Source organism: Pyrgilauda ruficollis, unplaced genomic scaffold (genome assembly GCF_017590135.1).
Source record: "Pyrgilauda ruficollis isolate IOZ18807 unplaced genomic scaffold, ASM1759013v1 scaffold58, whole genome shotgun sequence".
In the NCBI taxonomy this organism is placed as follows: domain Eukaryota; kingdom Metazoa; phylum Chordata; class Aves; order Passeriformes; family Passeridae; genus Pyrgilauda; species Pyrgilauda ruficollis.
In genome coordinates, this window is record NW_024527488.1 from 4,210,799 (window position 1) to 4,233,826 (window position 23,028).

Sequence of the window (23,028 nt, forward strand, 5' to 3'; positions counted from 1 at the left end):
CCCAGCCCCCCAAACCAACCTCTCCCCCCCTCCCTTCCCCCGATCCCTCTCTCTCCACACGCTTGCAGGCGCGGACACGCGCGCGCGCACACACAGACGCGCACACACACACACTCTACTGTACTGTACTGTGTATTTTCGGAAGAGGAGGTGGCTTTCGGAAGAGGAGGCAGCGGTGGTGTCGGGGAGGGGGGAATCTCTTTCCCCGTCTGGAGATGGTTGTGCTATTCCTCTTTGCCTTGCTCTGGATGGTGGAGGGGGCTTTTTGCCAGCTCCATTACACGGTGCAGGAAGAGCAGGAGCATGGCACGTTCGTGGGGAATATCGCCGAGGACCTGGGCTTGGACATTACAAAACTTTCGGCTCGGCGTTTCCAGACGGCGCCCAACTCCCGCAGCCCTTACCTGGAGCTTAACCTAGAAACCGGGGTACTCTACGTGAACGAGAAGATCGACCGGGAGCAGATCTGTAAGCAGAGCCCCTCCTGTCTGCTGCACCTGGAGGTCTTCCTGGAGAACCCCCTGGAGCTGTTCCGGGTGGAGATCGAGGTGCTGGACATCAACGACAACCCGCCCTCCTTCCCGGAGCCCGACCTCACCGTGGAGATCTCGGAGAGCGCCACGCCGGGCACCCGCTTCCCGCTGGAGAGCGCATTCGACCCCGACGTGGGCACCAACTCCCTGCGCACCTACGAGATCACCCCCAACAGCTACTTCTCCCTCGACGTGCAGACGCAGGGGGACGGGAACCGCTTCGCCGAGCTGGTGCTGGACCAGCCGCTGGACCGGGAGCAGCAGGCGGTGCACCGCTACGTGCTGACGGCGGTGGACGGCGGGCAGCCCCAGCAGCGCACCGGCACCGCCCTGCTCACCGTCAGGGTGCTGGACTCCAACGACAACGTCCCCGCCTTCGAGCAGCCCGTCTACACCGTGTCGCTGCCGGAGAACTCGCCGCCGGGCACCTTGGTGCTGCAGCTCAACGCCACGGACCCCGACGAGGGGCAGAACGGCGAGATCATCTATTCCTTCAGCAGCCACATCTCGGCCCGCGCCCGGGAGCTCTTCGGCATCGCGCCGCGCACCGGGCGCCTGGAGGTGAGCGGCGAGCTGGACTACGAGGAGAGCAGCGTGTACCAGGTGTACGTCCAAGCCAAGGACCTGGGGCCCAACGCCGTGCCCGCCCACTGCAAAGTGCTGGTGCGGGTGCTGGACGCCAACGACAACGCGCCCGAGATCAGCTTCTCCACCGTCAAGGAGGCGGTGAGCGAGGCGGCGGCGCCGGGCACCGTGGTGGCCCTTTTCAGCGTCTCGGACCGCGACTCGGAGGAGAACGGGCAGGTGCAGTGCGAGCTGCTGCAGGGCGACGCGCCCTTCCGCCTCAAGAGCTCCTTCAAGAACTACTACACCATCGTCACCGAGGGGCCGCTGGACCGCGAGCAGCCGGGCGGCGACGCCTACACGCTCACCGTGGTGGCCCGGGACCACGGCGAGCCGTCGCTCAGCACCAGCAAGTCCATCCAGGTGCGGGTGAGCGACGTGAACGACAACGCGCCGCGCTTCAGCCAGCCCGTGTACCAGGTGTACGTGAGCGAGAACAACGTGCCCGGCGCCTACATCTACGCCGTCAGCGCCACCGACCGCGACCAGGGCGCCAACGCCCGCCTCGCCTACTCCATCCTGGAGAGCCAGATCCAGGGCATGTCCGTCTTCACCTACGTCTCCATCAACTCCGAGAACGGGTTTCTCTACGCCCTCCGCTCCTTCGACTACGAGCAGCTCAAAGAGTTCAGCTTCCAGGTAGAGGCCCGCGACGCGGGCGAGGAGCCGCAGCCGCTGGCCGGCAACGCCACCGTCCACATCATCGTGGTGGACCAGAACGACAACGCTCCCGCCATCGTCAGCCCCTTGCCCGGCCGCAACGGCACCCCGGCGCGGGAGGCGCTGCCCCGCGGCGCCGAGCCGGGATACCTGGTGAGCCGGGTGGCGGCGGTGGACGCCGACGACGGGGAGAACGCCCGCCTCACCTACAGCATCGCGCGGGGCAACGAGGCCGGGCTGTTCCGCATGGACTGGCGCTCCGGGGAGCTGCGGACGGCCCGCAGAGTGCCGGCCAAGCGCGACCCGCAGCGCCCCTACGAGCTGGTCATCGAGGTGCGCGACCACGGGCAGCCGCCGCTCTCCTCCACCGCCGCCGTGCAGGTGGTGCTGGTGGACGGCGCGGGAGAGCGGTCCGGAGGCGGCGGCGGCCCGGCCGCGGGCACCGGGGCGGGGGGCGGCGGGGGCGGCTCCGGCGAGCATCGCCCCAGCCGCTCCGGGGGGGATAACTCGCTTGACCTCACCCTCATCCTCATCATCGCCCTGGGCTCCGTCTCCTTCATCTTCCTGCTGGCTATGATCGTCCTGGCAGTGCGCTGCCAGAAGGAGAAGAAGCTCAATATCTACACCTGCCTGGCCAGCGACTGTTGCCTGGGCTGCTGCTGCTGCTGCCCCTGCTGCAGCCGGCAGGCGCGGGCCCGCAAGAAGAAGCTCAGCAAGTCGGACATCATGCTGGTGCAGAGCTCCAACGTGCCGAGCAACCCCGCGCAGGTGCCGGTGGAGGAGTCGGGCAGCTTCGGCTCCCACCACCACAACCAGAACTACTGCTACCAAGTCTGCCTCACCCCCGAGTCCGCCAAGACCGACCTGATGTTCCTCAAGCCCTGTAGCCCCTCTCGCAGCACCGACGCCGAGCACAACCCCTGCGGGGCCATCGTCACCGGCTACGCCGACCAGCAGCCCGACATCATCTCCAACGGCAGCATTTTGTCCAGCGAGGTAAGGACCGGCACCCCCGGCATCCCACATCCCCCTCAGCCCCTGCAGACTTCATCCCCGAGCATCCTTCCCGAAGCTCCCGCTCCTCCTCCTCTCCCGTCGCGAAAGGCGTTTTGCATTCCCAATCCTGCTTCTATCTCCTTTAATCCGTCCTCTGTCTCTCCCCGCTTTGCCCTCTCCTCTTTGGGAGGCTTTAGCGACAGGCGGGGGTCTCAGAGGCGATTGCGGGGTAGACACACACACGCACATCGCTGGCTCCCTCCCGCTCGGGCTGAGCAGCTGTTGCAGCCACGCGTGTTCCCCCTGAGTCCCCCTCCCACCCCCCTCCGCTGCTTCTGAAGGAATCCGGCCCCGGCTGGGCAGCATCGGGGCGTAGAGATCCCCCCGAGGCAGCGGTAGCTGTGAGTGGATTGCCTGTGGGTTGAGAGATGGGGGGGTTACAGCTCTTAGCAGAATCTCTCCGCTTGACAGGGCTGAGGTGACGTAGGGTGTAATCACAGGATGTTCTGAAGCAACGCTTTAAACCCGTGTCTTTTTCCGTCCTGAAATCTTTTCATGTGCAAGTAAAGCTTTGGGGGAAACCCCCTTTGGGACTGTGACAATCAGTGTAGTTAGCAGGAGCGTTAATTAATTTGTGAATTAGGGTTTAATAATTGACTTTTCTTGACTCTGTCTGCACTGCTCTTTATAACCCCAAAGTTTGCAAAGAAGACCATCAAGAAAGAGTTTCTGTAAAATTGTGTGCTGAGACTTAATGTCCCCTGCAATCTTGCCTATGTTGTGTTACCTGGTGTGCAGAGAATTTTTACTAAAGCATTTACCATGCCACATTACTCTCTCATTAATCATTTTGTGCTGGGTTAGCTCATATATATTGTCAGCACCTCTCTGCCTGTGCACTAGTGAAAACCTCACATTCTCTCTTACCCTACTGAAACCTGAGTGTTGTCCAGTCTGACAAAGGTAGTTTGAATGGTATGTTCTAAGGCATTAAGTTCTGCAGTGAAATTTCTAATATTGATTTGTAGTACTGACCTTGCCTCAAAATGTCTACAAAACTCTTGGCTTCTGCTGCCTTTTTAATGACTTGAGGGTATCTCAATGTATTTTTTTTTTCCTTATGGAGCAATACCAGTACCATCTAAGTAGTCCACAACTCTAGAAATAGTTATGCTAATTTTTTGTGGGAGTTCTTGTGATGCTCAACAGTGTGCACTGTGAGAAAACGTCAGAGTCTTGTCTCAAAAAACTCCAGAAAAAATCCCTCGTGCCTTCCCGTCTGAGTGACTAAGAGCTGATTTTTTCCCCCCCCTTACATTCTAGAAACAGATTTTGTAGGCCTACTTGCAGCTAAGCATTGCCATTTATAGCGAATATGGTGAGCTGCTCCTTTGTGTATTTTCTGCTGCTGGTTACAGAAATATCAAGAGTTAAAATATCTACCAATAATTTTTTTTCTCCTAGACAAAGCATCAGCGTGCTGAGCTCAGTTATCTAGTTGACAGACCCCGACGAGTAAACAGGTAGGAGCTCTGTAGCCTTGGTTTCCTCATGCATGCTTTAGCAAGTCTGAATGCTGTGCAGAAATGTGTTTACTACAGACATAACAGGGTAGTAAAGCAGTGGGAAGTCGAATGCATGTAGATGCACTAAATAAGTTTGAATTACAGCTTTTCTAAACTGTTTTCCAAACTGACTGAAAAGAGAACACAGTCTCAGTTTGTATTAGTCTAACGTGCTTCAAATACTTAATAACATGCTTCTGTGGGGTCTCCCAGAAAACATTGTGTCGCTGAGTTAAAATTCAGCTAACCAGCTTAAGGAAATGCTACCAAATTACTTTTACCGACTACATGAAAGCAAGGAGGAGTAATAACCCTTGCTGGCCCTTGCAAGGTCTGAAAATTGCTCGTTTTGCTCATGGTGGGCAGGGCACCTCGGTGGAAGCCGTGCAGCAGGCAGGAGTGGGGGGAATGCAGCGCCGTGTTTGGCCATGTGATGGCGGAAGAATGTTTTATGAGTTCCTCTTTCATGTTTATTCTAATGTAAAGATGTTTCTGTGTCTAGTTCTGCATTCCAGGAAGCAGACATAGTAAGCTCTAAGGACAGTGGTCATGGAGACAGTGAGCAAGGAGACAGTGATCATGATGCCACTAATCGAGGTCAATCCTCTGGTAAGTCTGATAAGAGAATGGAAATATTGGATCTTTAAGTAGGGAGACTAGAAGGAACAGTTACTTACAGGAATATAATACAAGAGAGGTATAAATAAGGTGAGCATGTTTATTTTTTGGGAGGATGGGTTTACATCAGCTTGCTGCTACAGTTGCCTGGACAAGGAGGCAGTTTTGAACCTCTTTTGGTCACAGGGCTGAATTTATTTTATTCATTTGGTTGGGGATGGGAATTGTTGTGTTGTACTGTATCATTCACTGCAGCAAAACTTCCTGCACATTAAAACCAAGTTATTGGTACATTTTATAGTACATTTTATCCTATGGCAGATTTAGAGAATTTCAAAGCATTAAGCAATTCTGTTTTGTAGGCACTTCAGCTGGCACAGCAATGAGAAGTGAAGGAGGAGTTCCCAAGGGAAAGAATGAACCCAATGATTGAATGACAGCCAGACTGTGAGGGCTTTTTTTTTGCAGGGGATCAGTGGAGACACATTGGGTGCTCTGAATGTGTAATACCTCAGAATTTTCAGAGGATTGTCTGTTAATTCAAATTGAGGCACCATATAGTGCAAGTGGTCTCCATGTTAATAAGGTATCATTAAATACATTTTCTTGACAGAGGAAAGAAAGGCTTTAAAAGACTATGAATCACTTAGGAAATACACACATTGCAGTGTTATGCCCATATGTAGGGCTTGCTGTCTTAGTTCTCATACTGTCAGTTTGCTTCTGAAAGGAACATTTGTTCAGAGCCTGTGCATTAGAATTCACGCTCACCCTTGCACTGCATTTTAGCTACAAGTGCTGGGCTTTCTTTCCTACCACAGCCTCCCCAGGTCTGGTTCATCTTTGTGCTACACAGTGCTGCCGTTCCCCTTGTTTCCTTTGTGCTCTGTCACGTATAAAGATTTGCTACAACTGTGTCATACAGACTACTGTCAGTTCTCCTTTTTTTTATTCACCCCGACCCCCACCTTAGAAGGCACCAGGGCGGGGGACCCAGTGCTGTCACAGCAGTGCTGCCTCACCCGCCTGCTCTGTTAATGTCCCCTATTTTCTTGCTGCTGTAGTCACTGTGCCCTTAACGATGGGAAACCCAGGCACCAGGGGAAGAGGAGGCTGCCACAGGGCCTCTTTCTATTGCTGCAAGTCATTAATATGCAGACCTAATGAGACTTGAGAAGAGCCAAGAGTCTCTGGAGCTCCCTGCTTCTTGCAGGGCTTCATGCTAAGTGAACAGAGTGTCTATTTTGTGTCTGGGAACCTGACAACAAACCAGGTCTTGCCAGAAGTTTACATCTGAACACAGAGCCTCTTTCATTTTTGGCCTATATATGGCATATGATTTATTATTGTTCGAAAAAGCCATGTATTTAGCCTCCCCCCACCCTTTCTTTTGCACTGTTTCTGATGCAGCAATCAGGGCTACTGAGTTATAAAAAGCTCTCTCTCCTCCTGCCCTCCCTGCATTCCTTTTTTTTTTTTTCCTCTTTTACGCATTTTACTGCAGCAGTCATCTCCATGAACATTTCAATCAGCTTAGTCCCTCAACATAATGAACCATAATAACCAAATAGGAGAGAAAAGAATAAACATCTGCAAAAGGGGCTGGATTTGACTGATGGTGGGAATATAATCATATAGTTGCACATCAACTGAAAGCTATTTTCTTTTAGATGCATTCTGTGCTGTTATTGTTGTGCCTCTGTTCTTTATGCTTTCCCTCCATTTTAAAAGTAGACTATGAATACTTGTCGTATTTGGCATTGATCCTTAGTGGGGTAAATTCTTCTTTATTTCTATTTTATCAAGTAGTGGAGAAAAACTGTTCTGTACTTTTAAATAATTTCAAATCATTTAAGAATCTGATGTGATTTGTGAACTTCTGTATTTTCAGTGGTGATCACATAGTCAGTAATGAAAGCTGACAATTAGGCTTGATCTACTCACAATTAGTAGTTTGAACTGAAAACTCAGAATACACCAATTTCATATATTGGTACTGAGATTTGAGAATAATTTTCATGCACCATTTTTTTAATGCTAGTCCCAAATAAATATTTCAATACAGATCTCGGTAGTAACTGCTTTAATCTTCTTCACACACATTATTTACTTTTCCTGTAAGTTTTGGGCTGAATCATGCTGGCTTAATGCAAAGAATGTGCCCTTTTACCTCGGAGATGACAAGATACTTTGACTAAAAACTTCACTCTTGCTATGAGCTTTTGGGAATGAATTTTATGGGGAAAAAAAGGAGGATGAATCTGTTTTGATCTCGAATGGCTAGAGGAAATATAGAAGAAATGCCTTCTCAATTGCTTTAGTCATTCTGATGCTTTATAATCAATTATTTCTATATTACTAAAGGAAAGCACACTGATTGATAACATGGCAACAGTTTGGGCTTTTTTTTTTCCTCCAAGATGCTACCTGATACAATGCAGCATCATATTTATTTTCAAAAGCATCTAAAAATATTTAGTAGGTAATTCACACTGGCAGACAAAACTCACTCCCCATCAGTTTTAGTCAGCAGCATGTTCTGCTGGCAAAACATTTTGCTGTTCAGCATGGAACCTCTGTCACTACTGAACAGTCCTGTGGCACTCAAGTAGCTATTCTGTAGTAGTCCATTGTAGTAGTCCAAACTGTGGTGTCATGGTCAGTTATTAATTTGGAAGGAAAACATGTAGGATGAAAATCCATCACACTGCCACAGTGTTATTGTGCACAGTTATTTAGTGAAAAATCTGAACTATGCTGTTCTACGTATCATAGAATGTTTTCTTGGGTTTTGAAATTAGATCATAGTTCACCTTTTCACAAAATGTATTTTCTTAAAAGTGATTTAATCATGTTTTAAATATGCTGAAATGCATGTAAGGGATTCTTTTTTCCCATTAAAGTAACACACAAATGCTTCATAATTTTCCACATTCTTGCCTGCCTTAACACTGACGAAGTACTAAAGTACTGTCATCTGCTTTTGGCAGGGAATGGCAAGGAGTGAGATGCTCAAGATCCTAATTTTCTGTGGGTTGAATAGTTATTTCATTGTCTGGGTTAGTAATCTGAGCTTTTTGAAAAAAGACTTTACAAAGGTGAAGATGTGCAGGAGGTTTTTGGCAGACAGAGGAGGGGTTTCTCAAACCTAGGTTCTAATGACCTGTGCTCTTTGACAATGTTTGAGAGAAAAGCTGCTACTTGTTATAGAACAAACACAACTCACACAACACTTCTGCCTCTTACTAACGCACTGTATTTCAGCTGTGTTCTGTAGGAGTAATTCTCAAGCATGAGGTTAGTTTATTTCCCATGGTTGATTAATTTCTTGGCCTCCCTTGTGAAACTGCCAGCTTGGGTGCCAATTAATACTCTGCATGTGTGTACATTTAAATTGTATGATTAGACACCTGTCCTGTAAGATTTGGACTCGTGCCATCAATTTATTTCCTACGGTTGCTCACTAGCTACTTGGCTTTCCCAAGCAGAGTCCTTCACAGAATTACCCTTTTTTTTTCATGGAATTGGCACAATATCTCAGAGGCACTTCAGAGAGGAATGCCCAAGATGAGGAGCCAAGTAGTTGCACTGCCTTGTATATCCTGTAAAATGTATCAGCTTTTTTGATCTGTTTTTGGACAGTTTACATTGGTGACTGGCTGAAACCTGAAATTAGGCTTTTCCTGTTGGATTTTATGAAGGGAACTGGTAAGGGTTTAATGCAAAGGCACAGGGTGAAACACTGGCTCACACCTTTTCAGTACAGATTAGCTGAATGCCAAGAGGGTTCATTATGGCAGAAGAGCTGCAATATTTCCGTGTCCATAAGGAGAAGAATAAGAGAAGTCAGAAGAAGAATTTCAGTGATAAAGGGACAGAGAAAACCAGTATTTCCTCTGAGCCTATGCAGGCTGACAGCTAAATCCTGTTTTGAAGATCACTTGAGCAAAAAGTCTATCTCAGATGAAGTGAGAGTGAACATGAAAACGGCTTAGAAAAGTGCTTTGACTGAAGCTAAGTGCTATTTCTATTTTTTTTTTCTTTTTTCCCCTCTTCTTCCTTGGCCTGCATGGTTAATAATGTTCACATCTCAGTGGTCCAGATAAACCTTTGAAGCTGAGATTTGGAAGAGCTGAATATTCAATATATTTGAGTCTTTATTCATGTTCTGATGCAGATGAAGTCAGTTTTATCCAAGGCAGCACACCAATTACTTAGCAAGAAAGAGTGATAATAACTCTGTTTCATAAAGTCCAATTTTGAAGTAGATAACTACCAAGTAGGTTAGCATCATCATCCTTATTTACCAATACAAAACATGAATCACAGGGAAATTAGTAACTTGCTCATTGATAATCTAACTAAATGGATAGTTTTCCTGGCAATAGGAGCTCTGAGAAAGTCTGGCTCCCTACATCACACCTGTCTTGCATCTAACTAGCACAGGAGAAACAGAAGCATCATTTATTTCCAAGTAAAAGGCAAAGTTCTGAAAAAATTGCACACACTGGGGAAAAATCCCTCTCAGTAATGGTATTGCGAAAATACTTTGTCAGCATTTAATTTGTATTTTTATTTTTTGTTACATCTCAGTAAGGCATACGAAAGTGTTCACTTGTTGCTCTTGGTGTATGGTTCTTCTCCCTTCAATTAATTTGAGAAAGGACACATTATTTAAAAATGAATTTAGGCCTAATTATTTTGCCTTGACAGAAGAGTCTTTCAAACCAATTAAAACTCACAGAGAAATTCTGATTTTCTGCTTTTGAAATATGAAAAGGAAGCAAATTGGGAACACACTTCCAAAATGCAGTGCTGCCAAGTACGTGATTCAAAGCACCTGAGTTCCGGTACTTCAGACATCAAACTTTATTAACACCTTTCCTAATCTTTGGCAGCTTTTGAGGGAGGGGCAGGGGTTTGTTTTCCTTTAAAATCTGCAAAGTCAAGGTTGTGGCAAAGTTCATATTGTCCACTGGCCCCCTTGGTAATAAAATAGGAGTGAGCTAGTGGCCTTTGCCATGGGTTGTTCTGTGTGTGCTGCATTTGGAGTAGTGCAATGCTTGTCACTGTCACAACTTCAGTGCACTCTCCTGTCTGTTTTGTATCCACAAAGAGCATTTGAAATTCCTAATTCAGAGTCACCTTAAAAAAATCTCATTTTATCTGCATGTGCAAGGTCTAACAGCATAACTAAAGGAGAAATAAAAATACAAAGCATTATTCTTTAATGTGGACTTGTAATTATGATGGATAGTTTAGTTCAGAAGGGTCATATATATATTTATATATATATGTATGCATACATATATAGCCAGGTTTATGAAGGAAATGAGATGGAAGTGTTAAACTACCGAACATTTTCTTATAAATCAAGAACAGGATTCTTGGGGTATGAAGGAGTTCTGTGCTGCGTCTCACTTCTTTACCTGATATGTCCTTCCTTCTTGGAAAGCAGCAAATAGCCCTTACTTTTCCCCAACCGTGTGTTAAATCTTTTTCAATTAGAGCCAGAAAATTCTATGCTGTGACCCACAGGAGAAAGGTGGGGAAGAATAGCCAGCATTCATACCACAGGCAGTGTAAATTGCATGGCTGCCCAGGGATTTTGAAAATAAGCTGCTAATTTGAATTTCTTTTCTGTCAAAATACTAAACCCGAGGGTTTGGTTCTGCACCTGTTAAACTCTTAGGGACTGTTGTGACTGCTTCAAGCTGGAACAATTCCTAACCCTTGCCTCTCTGAACATTTTGTTCCCATTCGAAACAAGCATTTACATTTAGCTATGTGTTCCAGTGGGATATATTTGAATTCCAATGTATATAATTTGTTTTCTTTTTCTTTTTACAAGTGCTTCTCTCAAAGAGAGAAAAAGTTTGCAGTACAAGCTGACATTTTATATCCCCTATATTCATTACTTTGTTTATTAAAAATCCTGATTTATAGTGGCTATAACATCTTTTATAATAAGCTGTTATATAATACTATTCAGTGCACTGCACTAGACAAGCAGTATTCAAAAGGGAGCAAAAAAAAATATTTGGATAGAGACATTTTGCAGTTTAGCAGCTGATGCGAGAACAAAATAGTAAAATGAATGAAGGTAATTTTCCAGGTGAAATAAACATCCATGAAGGGAAGAAAAGGGTATATATTTAAATGTGTATACTTAAAACAATATTTTTCTAATCTTTCCCTCTCCATAGATTAAATATAATTTAATATTTACCCTTAAGTTTTTCTTTCTCCTGCTGTCTTTCAGGAAAGCTTGAATGAATATGGTCACTGATACATTATCAGCAAAGTGGAACTGTAATATGTAGGGCTGTTTGGTTTTTACATGTGGCTTTGCCAAGAAGTCTGAAAATTGTAGCTATTTCGTGTTTATTGTCCCTTCAATCTTTGGAAAGGAAAAAAAAATATTTTTCTTCAGATACTTCAATACATAAGATACATACACAGAGTTTTATAAACATTGTTAGATACTAATTTCTTTCTGGGAAGCCTGCATCTAAATACTTCTTTTCAGTCTTTGATAGCTACTACCACTCCAGAATTTATATTTGTACTATTTTTCTTCTTGCCTGATGATCTTCGTCTGATTCCTTAAGCATATCTGCAGTTCACATTTGCATTCTTCAACAGTTCACTGATCAGAAATTTATTTTCAGGCTTCTGCATGCCAATTATCACGGCAAGCTTCTAATCAAAACTGGACCTGGCATTGTATATTGCTTAATTTAAAATTAAAAAGTCATTATAAAGTGAGATTAATCTGAAACAAAAAGCTTTTATTTCTCATTTCCTCATGATTTTTTTTCTGTCTAAATGATTGCCTTTCTTACTCAAGAACTTGTTGACAGCTCATAATCATTGTTCCTTTCTGAAGAGATTGTTTTTCTGTAGTATGAGATATTACATAAATATTATTAATATAATTCAAATTAGAGTTCAAAACTGTGGTAGAATTCTTAATATTAATCCTAACACTGGAGATCAAGCTAATCCAGTTCTTTACAATGTTCCCTGGTAAATGGGCTACATTACATTAATCTTATTACAAGAATCAACTAGGTTGGAAAAGATCTTTGAAATCATTGAGCCCAACCTGCGCCCTTACACCACCTTCTCAAACATACCATGACACTGAGTGCCACATCCTTAAGTTCAAGGCACATCCTTGAGTCTTTCCTTAAACACCTCCAAGGGACAGTGGCTCTGCCACCTCCCTGTTCCAACACCCAGTCACCCTTTCTGTGAGGAAATTCCTCCTAATGTCCAACCCAAACCTCTCCTGGCACAGCTTAAGGCTGTGTTCTCTTCTATATTACAGCTGTTCAAATTTTTTTCCCTGTTTCTGTTATAAGAAGTGTTATTTTTTTGTAATTCTAATGAAGTGCTTGTAAATGCAATGTTTATAACAGATTTAGTTCAGTTTTGATACACACCTAAGATGCTCAGTTCTCTATAAATACAAGAAAAGGAGGAATTTTTTACTGTTCTGCTTTTTAGTATGATGTTGAAGATTGTGTTGGCTTAACCCAAACAGCAGCTAAGCACAACACAGTTGCTAGCTCATTCTCCTAGGATGGGAAGGAGAATCAGAAAAAAGTAAAGTTGTGGGGTGGGATAAGAATAGCATAATAATTGAAATAAAGATAATAATACCAAAATGGAGAAAGAGAGAGCAATTAAATTGAAGACAGAAATGATGCACACTACACCTGCTCACCAGGCACTGATGGATGCTCAGCCCAGCCCTGAGCAGTGATTGGCCCCTCCGTGCCACCTCCCAGTTTGTGCAGTGGGCGTGATGCTCTCTGGTATGGAATAGCCCTTTGGCCAGCTCACATCAGCTGTCCTGGCCATGCTCCCTCTCAGCTTCTTGTGCATTTCCTCACTGCCAGGACATGGCACACTGAAATGTCCCTGATTGAGTGTAAGCACTACTGAGCAACTATCCAAACATTAATGTGTTACCAACATTATTTTCATATTAAATCCAAAATGCAGCACTGTACCAACTCCTAGGAAGAAAATGAACTCTATCCCACCTGAAAGCAGGACAAACCAACTTGGAGATGCTGGTTTATTTTATTCTGTCCCTGTGATTTCATACACCAGTCCTCTCAAGTATAATCCAATGACTTAGTGACTCTTAGCCAGGAAATATTCCTTAGAAAGGCTGCTCTAAAAGTAGTCAAAAGCAGCATAGCTTGTCATTCGAGATCTTAATAGCATTAAAGGATTTGTAAGCAAACAGTTTGGTGTTGGCATGGATAATTGTTTGCTTGTATAGGGGAAGTATTAACAATTTTTTCGATAGTATTTACAGCCACATCACACTGGACTGCAGTTGCCTTTGGACTGCTAATTGCAGTATTTTATTATTGGGTTCTGTCCCATTTCATGGATGACTTGATAATAGCAAGGACTGCTGCAGCAGCAATGTAAACCATCTCTGAAAGAGTGATGCAATGATTGAATAAGCTCTCCTGATCACTTTGAAAGCTCAATTCCTACTTTGTAACATCTGCTTTTAATATCAATAGGCTACATCTCTCTACCGATGTATGCACAGATAGTCCTTTTATAGGACTCATTAACGTTTAATTTCATAAATGAATCTGTGATTTCTAAATGCAGACTTTCAATTTCTTTGGTCAGAGGCACATTTATGTAGAAACAATTCCTTCATGTTCCTAAGCACATATTTTCAATGGGTTAACTGCAGACATTCAACCTACAAGCAGAGTGGAACCTTGCATGAATGGGCTCTAAATAGTGAGATCTGCAAGTTATTTTGTGAGACAGAACCTCTGATGCTCTTCTTCTTGTGGTATTTTTGTGTGTGGCATTCTAGCATTTAGTTATGCGTGTTACAGGGTGTCTTTGACTTCTGAAGACTGGACAGCTAGATTTTTTTTGTGTTGTTGAGGAGATGAATCTAGTGGAAAAAGTTCTTATGGCATTTCTCTTTCCACTTCTCTTTCCTTGGCATAATCTTTCTTATCTGTCAGCAGCTGTTCATGATGATGAAGCTTATATCTGTAGTTTCTTTTTCTTTCATGCTTGCAGGCATGGACCTCTTCTCCAATTGCACAGAGGAATGTAAAGCACTGGGCCACTCAGATCGGTGCTGGATGCCTTCCTTTGTTCCATCCGATGGACGCCAAGCTGCAGATTACCGCAGCAATCTGCACGTACCTGGCATGGACTCCGTTCCAGACACTGAAGTGTTTGAAACACCAGAAGCCCAGCCCGGGGCAGAAAGGTCCTTCTCCACCTTTGGCAAAGAGAAGGCCCTTCACAACAGTCTGGAGAGGAAGGAGTTTGATGGACTGCTGTCTAATACACGAGCGCCTTACAAACCACCATATTTGAGTAAGTACTGTTGAAAAAGCTCTCTGGAAGCATTCCCTTTGCAGGAACAAAAATTAGCTCTTTCTGCTTTTCATGCTAGGAATAATACAGGCACAATCTTAGGAATGGGAGGGGAAACGGCTTCTCTTGGATTCAGGCACCAGTGAGGAAGGCATTGTACAGTGCTTTTATAAAAAAAACCAAAATCTTGCTTGTTTTTAGTGTGACATCATTGTCAGCAACATAAGTGTCAGTTAATATTAGTGGGGGAGTCACTCAGTTTTGTTTTCTGATGCTGGATTATTTCTAAAATTTTCTTTGGTAGATGGTTTAAACGTTGGTGTTGCCAGGCTAGTGTTTTCTAAGACTAGAGTAAATTTGAGAGAGCTTCTAGGAGCTTCTTTTTATAATTGAGAAGTAGCTTGTGAGTGAACAGTATGTATATTATTTTGAAGTAGCTGTTTACATAGTTTGGAAGGAGGAAGAGCCTTCGGTCTGATCGTCTTTCAGCCTACATATTATTAACTCTTGTAAGTGCACCTCTGTGCCTTCTGTCTCATTCCAAAATCTTGCCTCTTTCTTTAGTCACCTTTTGACTATGGTTATATGGCATGAAAGAGTGTGATATATCTCAAAAAGACCTTCATAATTCCTTTTGGAGTCTGAGCCAGCTGTAGAACCCTTGAATAGCACTTTGATCTAATATGTATTTTCATTCTATTTGATGCGTTCTGTATTTTATTAGAGACTAACTTCCTTAACATGGAGAATTTATGATGTTTATCTCATCCAAATAGGCCAAAGACATTTACACTGCAATATTGACCCTTTTTTAAAGCGACAGAGGTCTTTTAGCACAGCAGATGAGGGTAAAAGAGAAAAGAATCTCTCTGAATTGTATTAATTTATTTATTTTCCTAAAGCATTTAGTTGTTCTGAGGGGTGGTGTGATGGCAGTTCTGATATGTGAAGATCTTTGGTACAGATCATTCTCAGCACAGACCACTCAGTTTTCCCTTCTAAATAGGCTGTCCTGGTATTTGCATTCATTTAGGAGAGGCCTTTTTACCACTCTACGCTTTAGATTCACTTTACTGACAACTTTAAATTTGGCTACTGGTTCTGATCTGTGAAAGCCCTTGCTAAAAACCTGTCCTGAGACAATCAGCTTAATTTGCAGCTGAATTACTTATTTTGGGCTAAAATGTCATGTGCCAATCATCTAGTCATATTCTAAAGACCGGTGTGAAATTTCAGTACTTTCAGTCTTTCCTGAACTGATCTTCCATCATTTATTTCTACAAAACATTCTTCAGCACTAAGGCACAATCTAGCATCATTCATTTAATCACTGTCACCTCAGTTAAAAATTTAACTTTAATTTAACGAGTTTGGTAGCATCTTTAGATGGTCCAACCACAACTGGGTTCTTATGCAGTATGGATGTTGCAATGATGATTGTTATCTGGGGACACCACAATGGTAGTTCTGTTCTGATTTGTTCTAGGCCTGGGAGTTGTGTTCCAAATAGCAATGACAAACTTGTTTCATTGGTAGTTTAGGAATTTTAAATTTCGTTACACTAGCATGAGTAGTTTGTTGAACAATGTCATTACATAGAGACCTTGATCTACATTTTGCACTTTCCTGGCACAAGGGCATAAACAATTGGAAGTAAAATATCAGAAGTAGCCAATAAATGAGTGTTATTGCATAATCCACACTTGAGAATCCAGATTTAGTTTTACTTTTTTCCTTGAACCTCGAAGCTAAAATTTCTACAAAAAAAGAGTAATGCTTCTCTGCTTTATTTTCCCTTATTTGGTGGGGTTTTTTTTTTGGTTATGCTTTGTTTTGTTTTGTTTTATTTTAGATTATAATTGTATAGCAAAGAATAGGAACAACAAAAAGAAAGTGAGCACTAGTTGTAGAAATGAGGAAATAACTTATTATTAATAATGTATTAAACAAATAAGGTAAGAAAAGTATATAAGAGGAAGTTGACTTAGGAAGGAACCTTAGTTGATTCACTGGGTAATTGCAATTAAAAATAAAATTAAATTCAACTTCTTCACACAGAAAACCATGTCAAAATCAGTTTGTCAGCAGAATGACTTTTTAAAAGAAATAATTAAAATGTATGAAACAGAACCCTCATATTAAGCAAAAACACTGTATAAAAAGTTGAAACGTTTGAAAATGGCCACATGAAAATGAGCAGCAAAGAATAAAAAGTGTATTGCAGAATGCAAAAACTATTTGAGTTTAAAAGGTGTCTTAAAAAAAATATCTAAACCAAATGATCAGAAAAGAGCAGAAATTCTAGCTAGTGATTTTGAGGATGGTAATTAGTGAACATAAAAGGGACACCTTAGAGCAAATAGCCAAAGGAATGCAAACAATACAGACAACTTCCAGATACCAGGTGTAGTAAGGTAGGAGAGAACTGGTGAGTCTCTTGAGCTGCAGTTAGTGAGGACAAGGATGTGGCAGAGATTCTAAACTGTTTCTTTGCATCTGTATTTACCCAAGGAGGGACAGAGATAGGCAGGCATCCTTCCCAGGTAAGCATTTTAACTAAATGTATGAAAAATGGAAGAGGATGTTGTTGAAAAAATTGACTAAAATGAATAGAAAGGAGTCAGTTGATCATGTGTTTCTTCAGTTTTTAGCTTCTAATAGGAGCTGCTAACCAAATAATGTCAGAAGTTGTGTTTGTCATTTAAAAATATACTAGAAAACATTGTAAATCAGAGACCAATAAGAAGCCTCGGCATAGGGCATACATTTGTAATTTAGGGGCTGTAGGAACAAGGTAGCTGGCATCTGACCAGGAAAGTAATACAGGAAGATTGTCAATCTATTAGAATTTTGATAGAGTGAGAATTAATCAATAGAGTGTATTTGAACTGTCAAAAAAAAAAACAAAAAAACAAAAAAAAACCTCTAGCACAGTTTGAGTGTAGTAGAAGAAGCTCCTAAAATAATCAAGTGTTGTCATAGGGCAAAGCATTACCAGACTTTGTGCCTAAGAGGAAAAAATCATGAGGGTAAATGGAACATTTCAGCAGAAGCAGAGTCCCCCAAGCATTTATGCAGAAATCTATGGAGTTTTAAAAGAATTAATTATCTAGAAACAGCAATCAGAAAAAGGGGGCAGTGTCTGCAGATGTCATGAAGGGGTTTGGGTGCACTGGCTCTCGAGTAGCACATACCCCTGATGCACAGTGAACTGTGGGCAAACCTCCTCTGCTTCCCAGGTACCTGGCTCTGGAATGGAAAGCTGCAGAGCCCTGTCAGCACACTGGGAATGCTGAGGAGCTCACTCCCTGGAGCTGTGTCCTTAGTGAATGGCTCCAGAGGTTAGCTGGTAGCTCTAGGTGGAGCTTTCATGGTGCCACAGGAGTGTGTCTGCTTCAGGATTCCTCCAATGTGTACATTCAGTACAGAACCTTCAAAAAGATCAAGAAGGTGATGCATATTAGCATGAGAAATTTGAATTCATCCTGAGAAAAAAAGACCGTGGAATAGTTCCCTGAGAAGTTTTCCACAATGCACAAAGCCAGCAAGAAGGAAATAAAATACTAGGTTGTAAAAAGGGAATTGAATTGAAAATACACTTTAAAAAGTGCTACTAAACCCCTACACAGATCATGTCACTGTGTTCCTCTAGACAGTCTATTCATTCCATAGAAACACATGGCATAGCAGCAACAATACTGAAAATAACTCTGTGCAAAGTCATATCAAAAGCTTAGTACTAATTAATGTAGGCAAGCTGTGATAGGGAAGGGAAGTGAAGGAGGCTGCCTGAGAACTGAGGAAGTAAACTGCATGCTTTTGTTTGCTGGGCTCAACAGCAAGAGAGCAGCAAGGCAGAGAAACAACTGCAGGGCAATAGGGTCATGAACATTTGATAAAATACACATAGATCACACACATTTGATAAAATGATACCAATTTGACAAAAATTGCAGTAACCTGTTGAACTTGTGCAGCATGATTGAAGCTGAAGGCTTAACATAGTGGGAATTGGGGTATTTGGTTCTTTGTGGTTGGAGGTTTAGGCCATTGCTTGGTTAAGTGAAAAAAGCAGCTGTATTGCAAATTATTATGTAGAAAAGTATACAAATCTCATACCTGACAGAGTTTCTTTTTGTTCCATCATGAAATTTTCATCTTGCTGGTCTAAGCCATTGGACTTACTCACACACCAATTTCCACATAAACATACATATTCTATGTATTATTCTGAGCAAAATGTAATGTAAGTAGATTTCTGCATACTTAAATAATATATTTTGAAGAATATATTTATGTAAGTTTTATGTAATTGTTATGAGTAAAAGTGATAAGTTATGATGGGATCAGTAAATTGTAGGATTTTTGAAAATAGTTTCCTCATAATGTGACTCCAGGATTCTCCTAACTTACATATTCTTCTTACTGTGCAACTAACATTACTATTTGTTGTTCATCCATGTGGTTTGAACACTGCATTTGTGCAGACAGTTAAGAAATTTTCATAATGATTTGAATGTTCATAAAAAATGAAAGAAATTTGGAACTTGACTGGAGAAATAAGTGAAATAACACTCATAAGGAAAATAAATGTAGCTTTTGAAGAATTCTTCTGTTTTCAATACTAACCATTTCTAGTTGATTTTTCTTTCAGTGGTGGTTATATTAGCCATTATTTTTATAAATAATATTCCTATAGTTACCAAAACTCCTAATCCAATATTCAAACTCTGTTGGACCAGATTCTGTAGGATATATAACAGACACTATCTTCACAAAGAATACCTGATCAGTCTGATTCTGCTCTATTTCTAATGCTTTGAACAAGATCCTGAGATGGTAGCAGTTGAAACAGCACCATTAAATCTACCTCAGGAGTATTTTTGTCTATAATTAATAAGATATGGCTTTCATTTTTTTAAAATATAATTTTAGTTCACTCTAGATGGGCAATAATTTTATAATGCTTTAGAGCTTTCCTGAAGTTTCATACTGACATTAGCGACAGAATAATTTTTCTTCCTATTGAAAGGTTAGGATTTTTTCAATATACAAAACCAGTCAAAAATTGCCATAACACCTGAACTTTCAATATAGAAATGCTTATTTTGCTCTAAAAAAATTACTTTGGCAATGCTTAATCTTCTTTGAAAGCAGGTTAAAATAAACTACATAAGGGCACAATCTCCTGCATGAAATAACAGTGGTTTATACAGGAAGACATTCTGAAATAATAATTGTATTCTAAAGTAGACCATTCAATTAGCTCTGCAACATTTTCTACCTACACTCAGGCATTTTCATCCTCACTGATGAAAAGGTATCATCATCACAGAAAGTATTGCCACCACCATCAGCATATTTTATGTATGAATCAGGATTTTATCATGTTAGGTAGGACATAGTGGATAAAAAAGCTGGTCTCCTACCCAAAGATCTGGTGTCTAAGCAGTATGAATTGGAAAGGGGGAATGAATCCCTTTCTTGGGATATTCTGATTTGTGTGGCATGGTTTCTAAACAACAGCACTCCCTTTGATAGGTCCACATACTTCTGGGCTTGCAGAGTCAGAGGGTTTGGATGAGACTTGTTAGTGTCATCCAAAGAATTAAATCTAACTTTGGCCTCATCCCATGCCTGTGCTTCTTTGCATGGGTTGCTGCTGAGTCCCTTTGCAGCAGAGATGCCAGGAGGGTCTGAACACGATTTGGTCCCAGTACAAGTCCTTGTGTTTCTGTAAAAGTACATGTGAAATCTGATGGTTTCATTCTACAGAATATTTTTGACCTGCTCAACCTGATCTATCCAACTTGAGTTTGTTTACAAATGAAATGTAAAAGTTTTCAAAAGCTTTTTAACTGTTCAATGTTTACAAATTGAACCATTAATTTATTTAAAATAATCCACCACAGAGCTGACACAAAGCACAGTTTAACTTATAGTCATTATCCACATCCCTGAATTAGATTAGAATAAATGACCTGGAGGAGAAAAATGTTTGTGTATTTATACCAGGACAAGAATTGCTTCACAATCCTTTGATTATTTTTCAAAGGAATAAAAAAGTGCATGTAAATATTTATTGTGTATTTTGATCTAGTTGGGATCATAAAGGCCCAATTCTGTATGCCAGGATTTGTAACACAACATTTTCTGCTGATGTTTAACATAAATATTTGAAAAGATGTTTTAAGCAAGAAGTCTTCACTGTCTTGAAACAACTTTCAAAAAAAAAAAAAAGAAAAGAAATTACACTTTGGTACAGTCGATATGATGGAAGAAGACGTTCCTTTCATTTTTTATTTGTTTAGTTACATCTCATTTCTGGAAATTATTTGGGTAGTTTTATCACAGCTGTGATGGACATAATAGTTTTCCATTTACATAAACATCAATAACAGCTTTTTTGAATGGGACACTTGATTAATTTTAAAAAATGAGGCCTGCCTGCATTTTTGCTTTTAAAATTAGCCTACGTGATTTCTAATACAGATCAGGTATAAATTTGTGAGCTGTCTGATCCCTTCATTAATAGTTTTTAAATTCAATTTGTGATTTTTGCACCCACTTGAAGTAAAAAGACGTAGAAGTAAAACCAAGAAATTACCTCCAGTAAATTGCATGTGTATATTGCAGTACTTGGTCTAAGAAGAAAACATCATCATGCTGGATTAAAAAGTTGTACTGAAACCTAATTTTTATTGGTGTGAATAAACAAGTTACATGTGCACAGTCAAAGAGTTGTTCCTTCATGGATAGTACAGTTTTGTGGCCAAAAAGAGTTAAAACTATGTGGATATCCTGCCACAGTGAAGCTCCTGACTTTTATTCAGGGTTTATCCCTAGGACAGGCTGCAGCTCTGATTTCTGCACAGATGAAGATGACTTTGCACATGCAAAATTGCTCAGCAGAAATGGAGGATGAGTTGAAAGGCCACCATCTAATAATGCTAAGAAACCTAATGGGAAATTTGTTCTTTTCTAAAAAGTCTAGTAGAGCATTCCCATATTTGCTATATTTGAAATGCTGAGATTTATTTCCTCATACCTGAAGTTTGCCACTTCAGATACATCATCTCTGTTAGGTAAATAAATCTTAGAAGAAACCTCCTACACCTGAAATAAAACTTAAACGTGTGTGTTAATTAGAATATAATTGAGGGAGAGCATGACTCTGATGTACTTTTACTCATAATAGTAGGTTCTTTATGATCTTGTGTAAACCACTTCTGATGATTCAACTGCTCAGTGTTTATTGCATAACTTCTGAAAGGTATTTTATCTTACGTTCACGACTGGTTCACATTCTTCTTCAGAATGTATTCCTCTTGCAGCTCCTGCTCAAGGGGAAGAACACTTACAGAGCATTATTGCAGCAATTGAAAGGAAATGGATAGTTCAGAAAGCCAGATTAGAAAGGAATATATAAATGTGCAAAGAAAACTTGGCTGTAGCCCAATAAAGCCTATAAATTACATTTTTAATCAATTTTTATGGAAATAATGAGTATAAGAAAGTGAAATACACATTTTTCTTTTTAATTTTAAAGCACAGGTGATAGCTATTAAATACTATTTGCCTCAATCTGTTTGTGTAACTGTGGTATTGGGCAGAATTAACAGTACCCAGCGCTGTACAAAATACTGATTAAAAATTGCGACCGTCCTTGAGTTTACATAACACCTTTTATCTTAGATAATTCTAGAACTCTTTCCAGCTACAGTGCAGGAAAGTAATTGAAAAAGTTTAAAAAATTAGTGAGTTTTATTTAAAAGAAAATTATACTTTTAATTAGTCTTAAAATACAGAATTTCAACTGCTTCTTTTCCTGTAATGTCTGTAAAATCGGTATTTGCCAGTTCTGACTGGAATGCATAGAAGTCTTGTGTATCTTAGCTATCTCAGACTGCTGCTATATTTATTCATTTAGGTCAATTTTGGCAGTGCTTATGTGTGCTGTGCATATACCATCTGTGGAGATTTTTCTTTTTAAATTATGAGATACCATTTTCTGTGTTCCTACCAGTGGAGTATGAAGAAGACTGAAAAACCTAGCAGAAAGATTGCTTGAGACTTTAGAGTAATTTTTAAGATTAATGTGCTAGGCTAGTTTAAAATTCCAGAATGCCTCTTGTCCCATCAATTTAAATCCTATGACAAAAATAATTTAGCCATTTAGGGACATGAGTCCCTCTGGGAAGCATGGAGATGTTTGCAGTTAAAATTTTCAAAGGCACTGAAGTTATTTATATTTGATAGGCAAAATTCTATTCATTATAAATAAATGCTGTTCTTCAATGTACAAAACCTCCTTGCTGGGACAGTCAGGAGCTGGAGAATTGAGTGTGTGCCTGATCCTGGGTCTGTGCACAGCAAATCTTTTCCTCTCTGCGTGCTTTTGCCCAAGGAACTCCTTGGCCTGCAGAGCAGAGGCAATTATACTTGCTTTGGGTCTTTTGCTATACACAATAACTGTGATTTTCCATGGTCATTTCCTCTGCTTTAATTTTTAGTGGGTTTCCTTTCCTTTTTCTTACTTTTTCTTGCCTTGACCTAAGTGGGAAAAATAGGAAAAACCATTTAAGGAATGCAGTAAATAAGCAGTGAGATAGGGAAGTGCATCTGTTTATCACGTTTGGACAAGCACG

The 23,028-nt window shown here is 41.4% G+C and overlaps 1 protein-coding gene across 2 annotated transcripts in view; it reads left to right on the top strand.

Moving 5' to 3' along the window:
* Positions 1-205: 205 nt before the first annotated feature.
* Positions 206-23,028, top strand: part of PCDH10 (protocadherin 10) — a 32,097-nt gene continuing 9,274 nt past the window's right edge. For both annotated transcript variants that reach the window (XM_041482298.1, XM_041482299.1), the window contains exons 1-4: positions 206-2,813; positions 4,278-4,336; positions 4,881-4,987; positions 14,075-14,380. In XM_041482298.1, the coding sequence (XP_041338232.1) occupies positions 216-2,813; positions 4,278-4,336; positions 4,881-4,987; positions 14,075-14,380 (3,070 nt within the window). In that variant the 5' untranslated portion in view covers positions 206-215. The remainder of the gene's footprint in view (positions 2,814-4,277; positions 4,337-4,880; positions 4,988-14,074; positions 14,381-23,028) is intronic.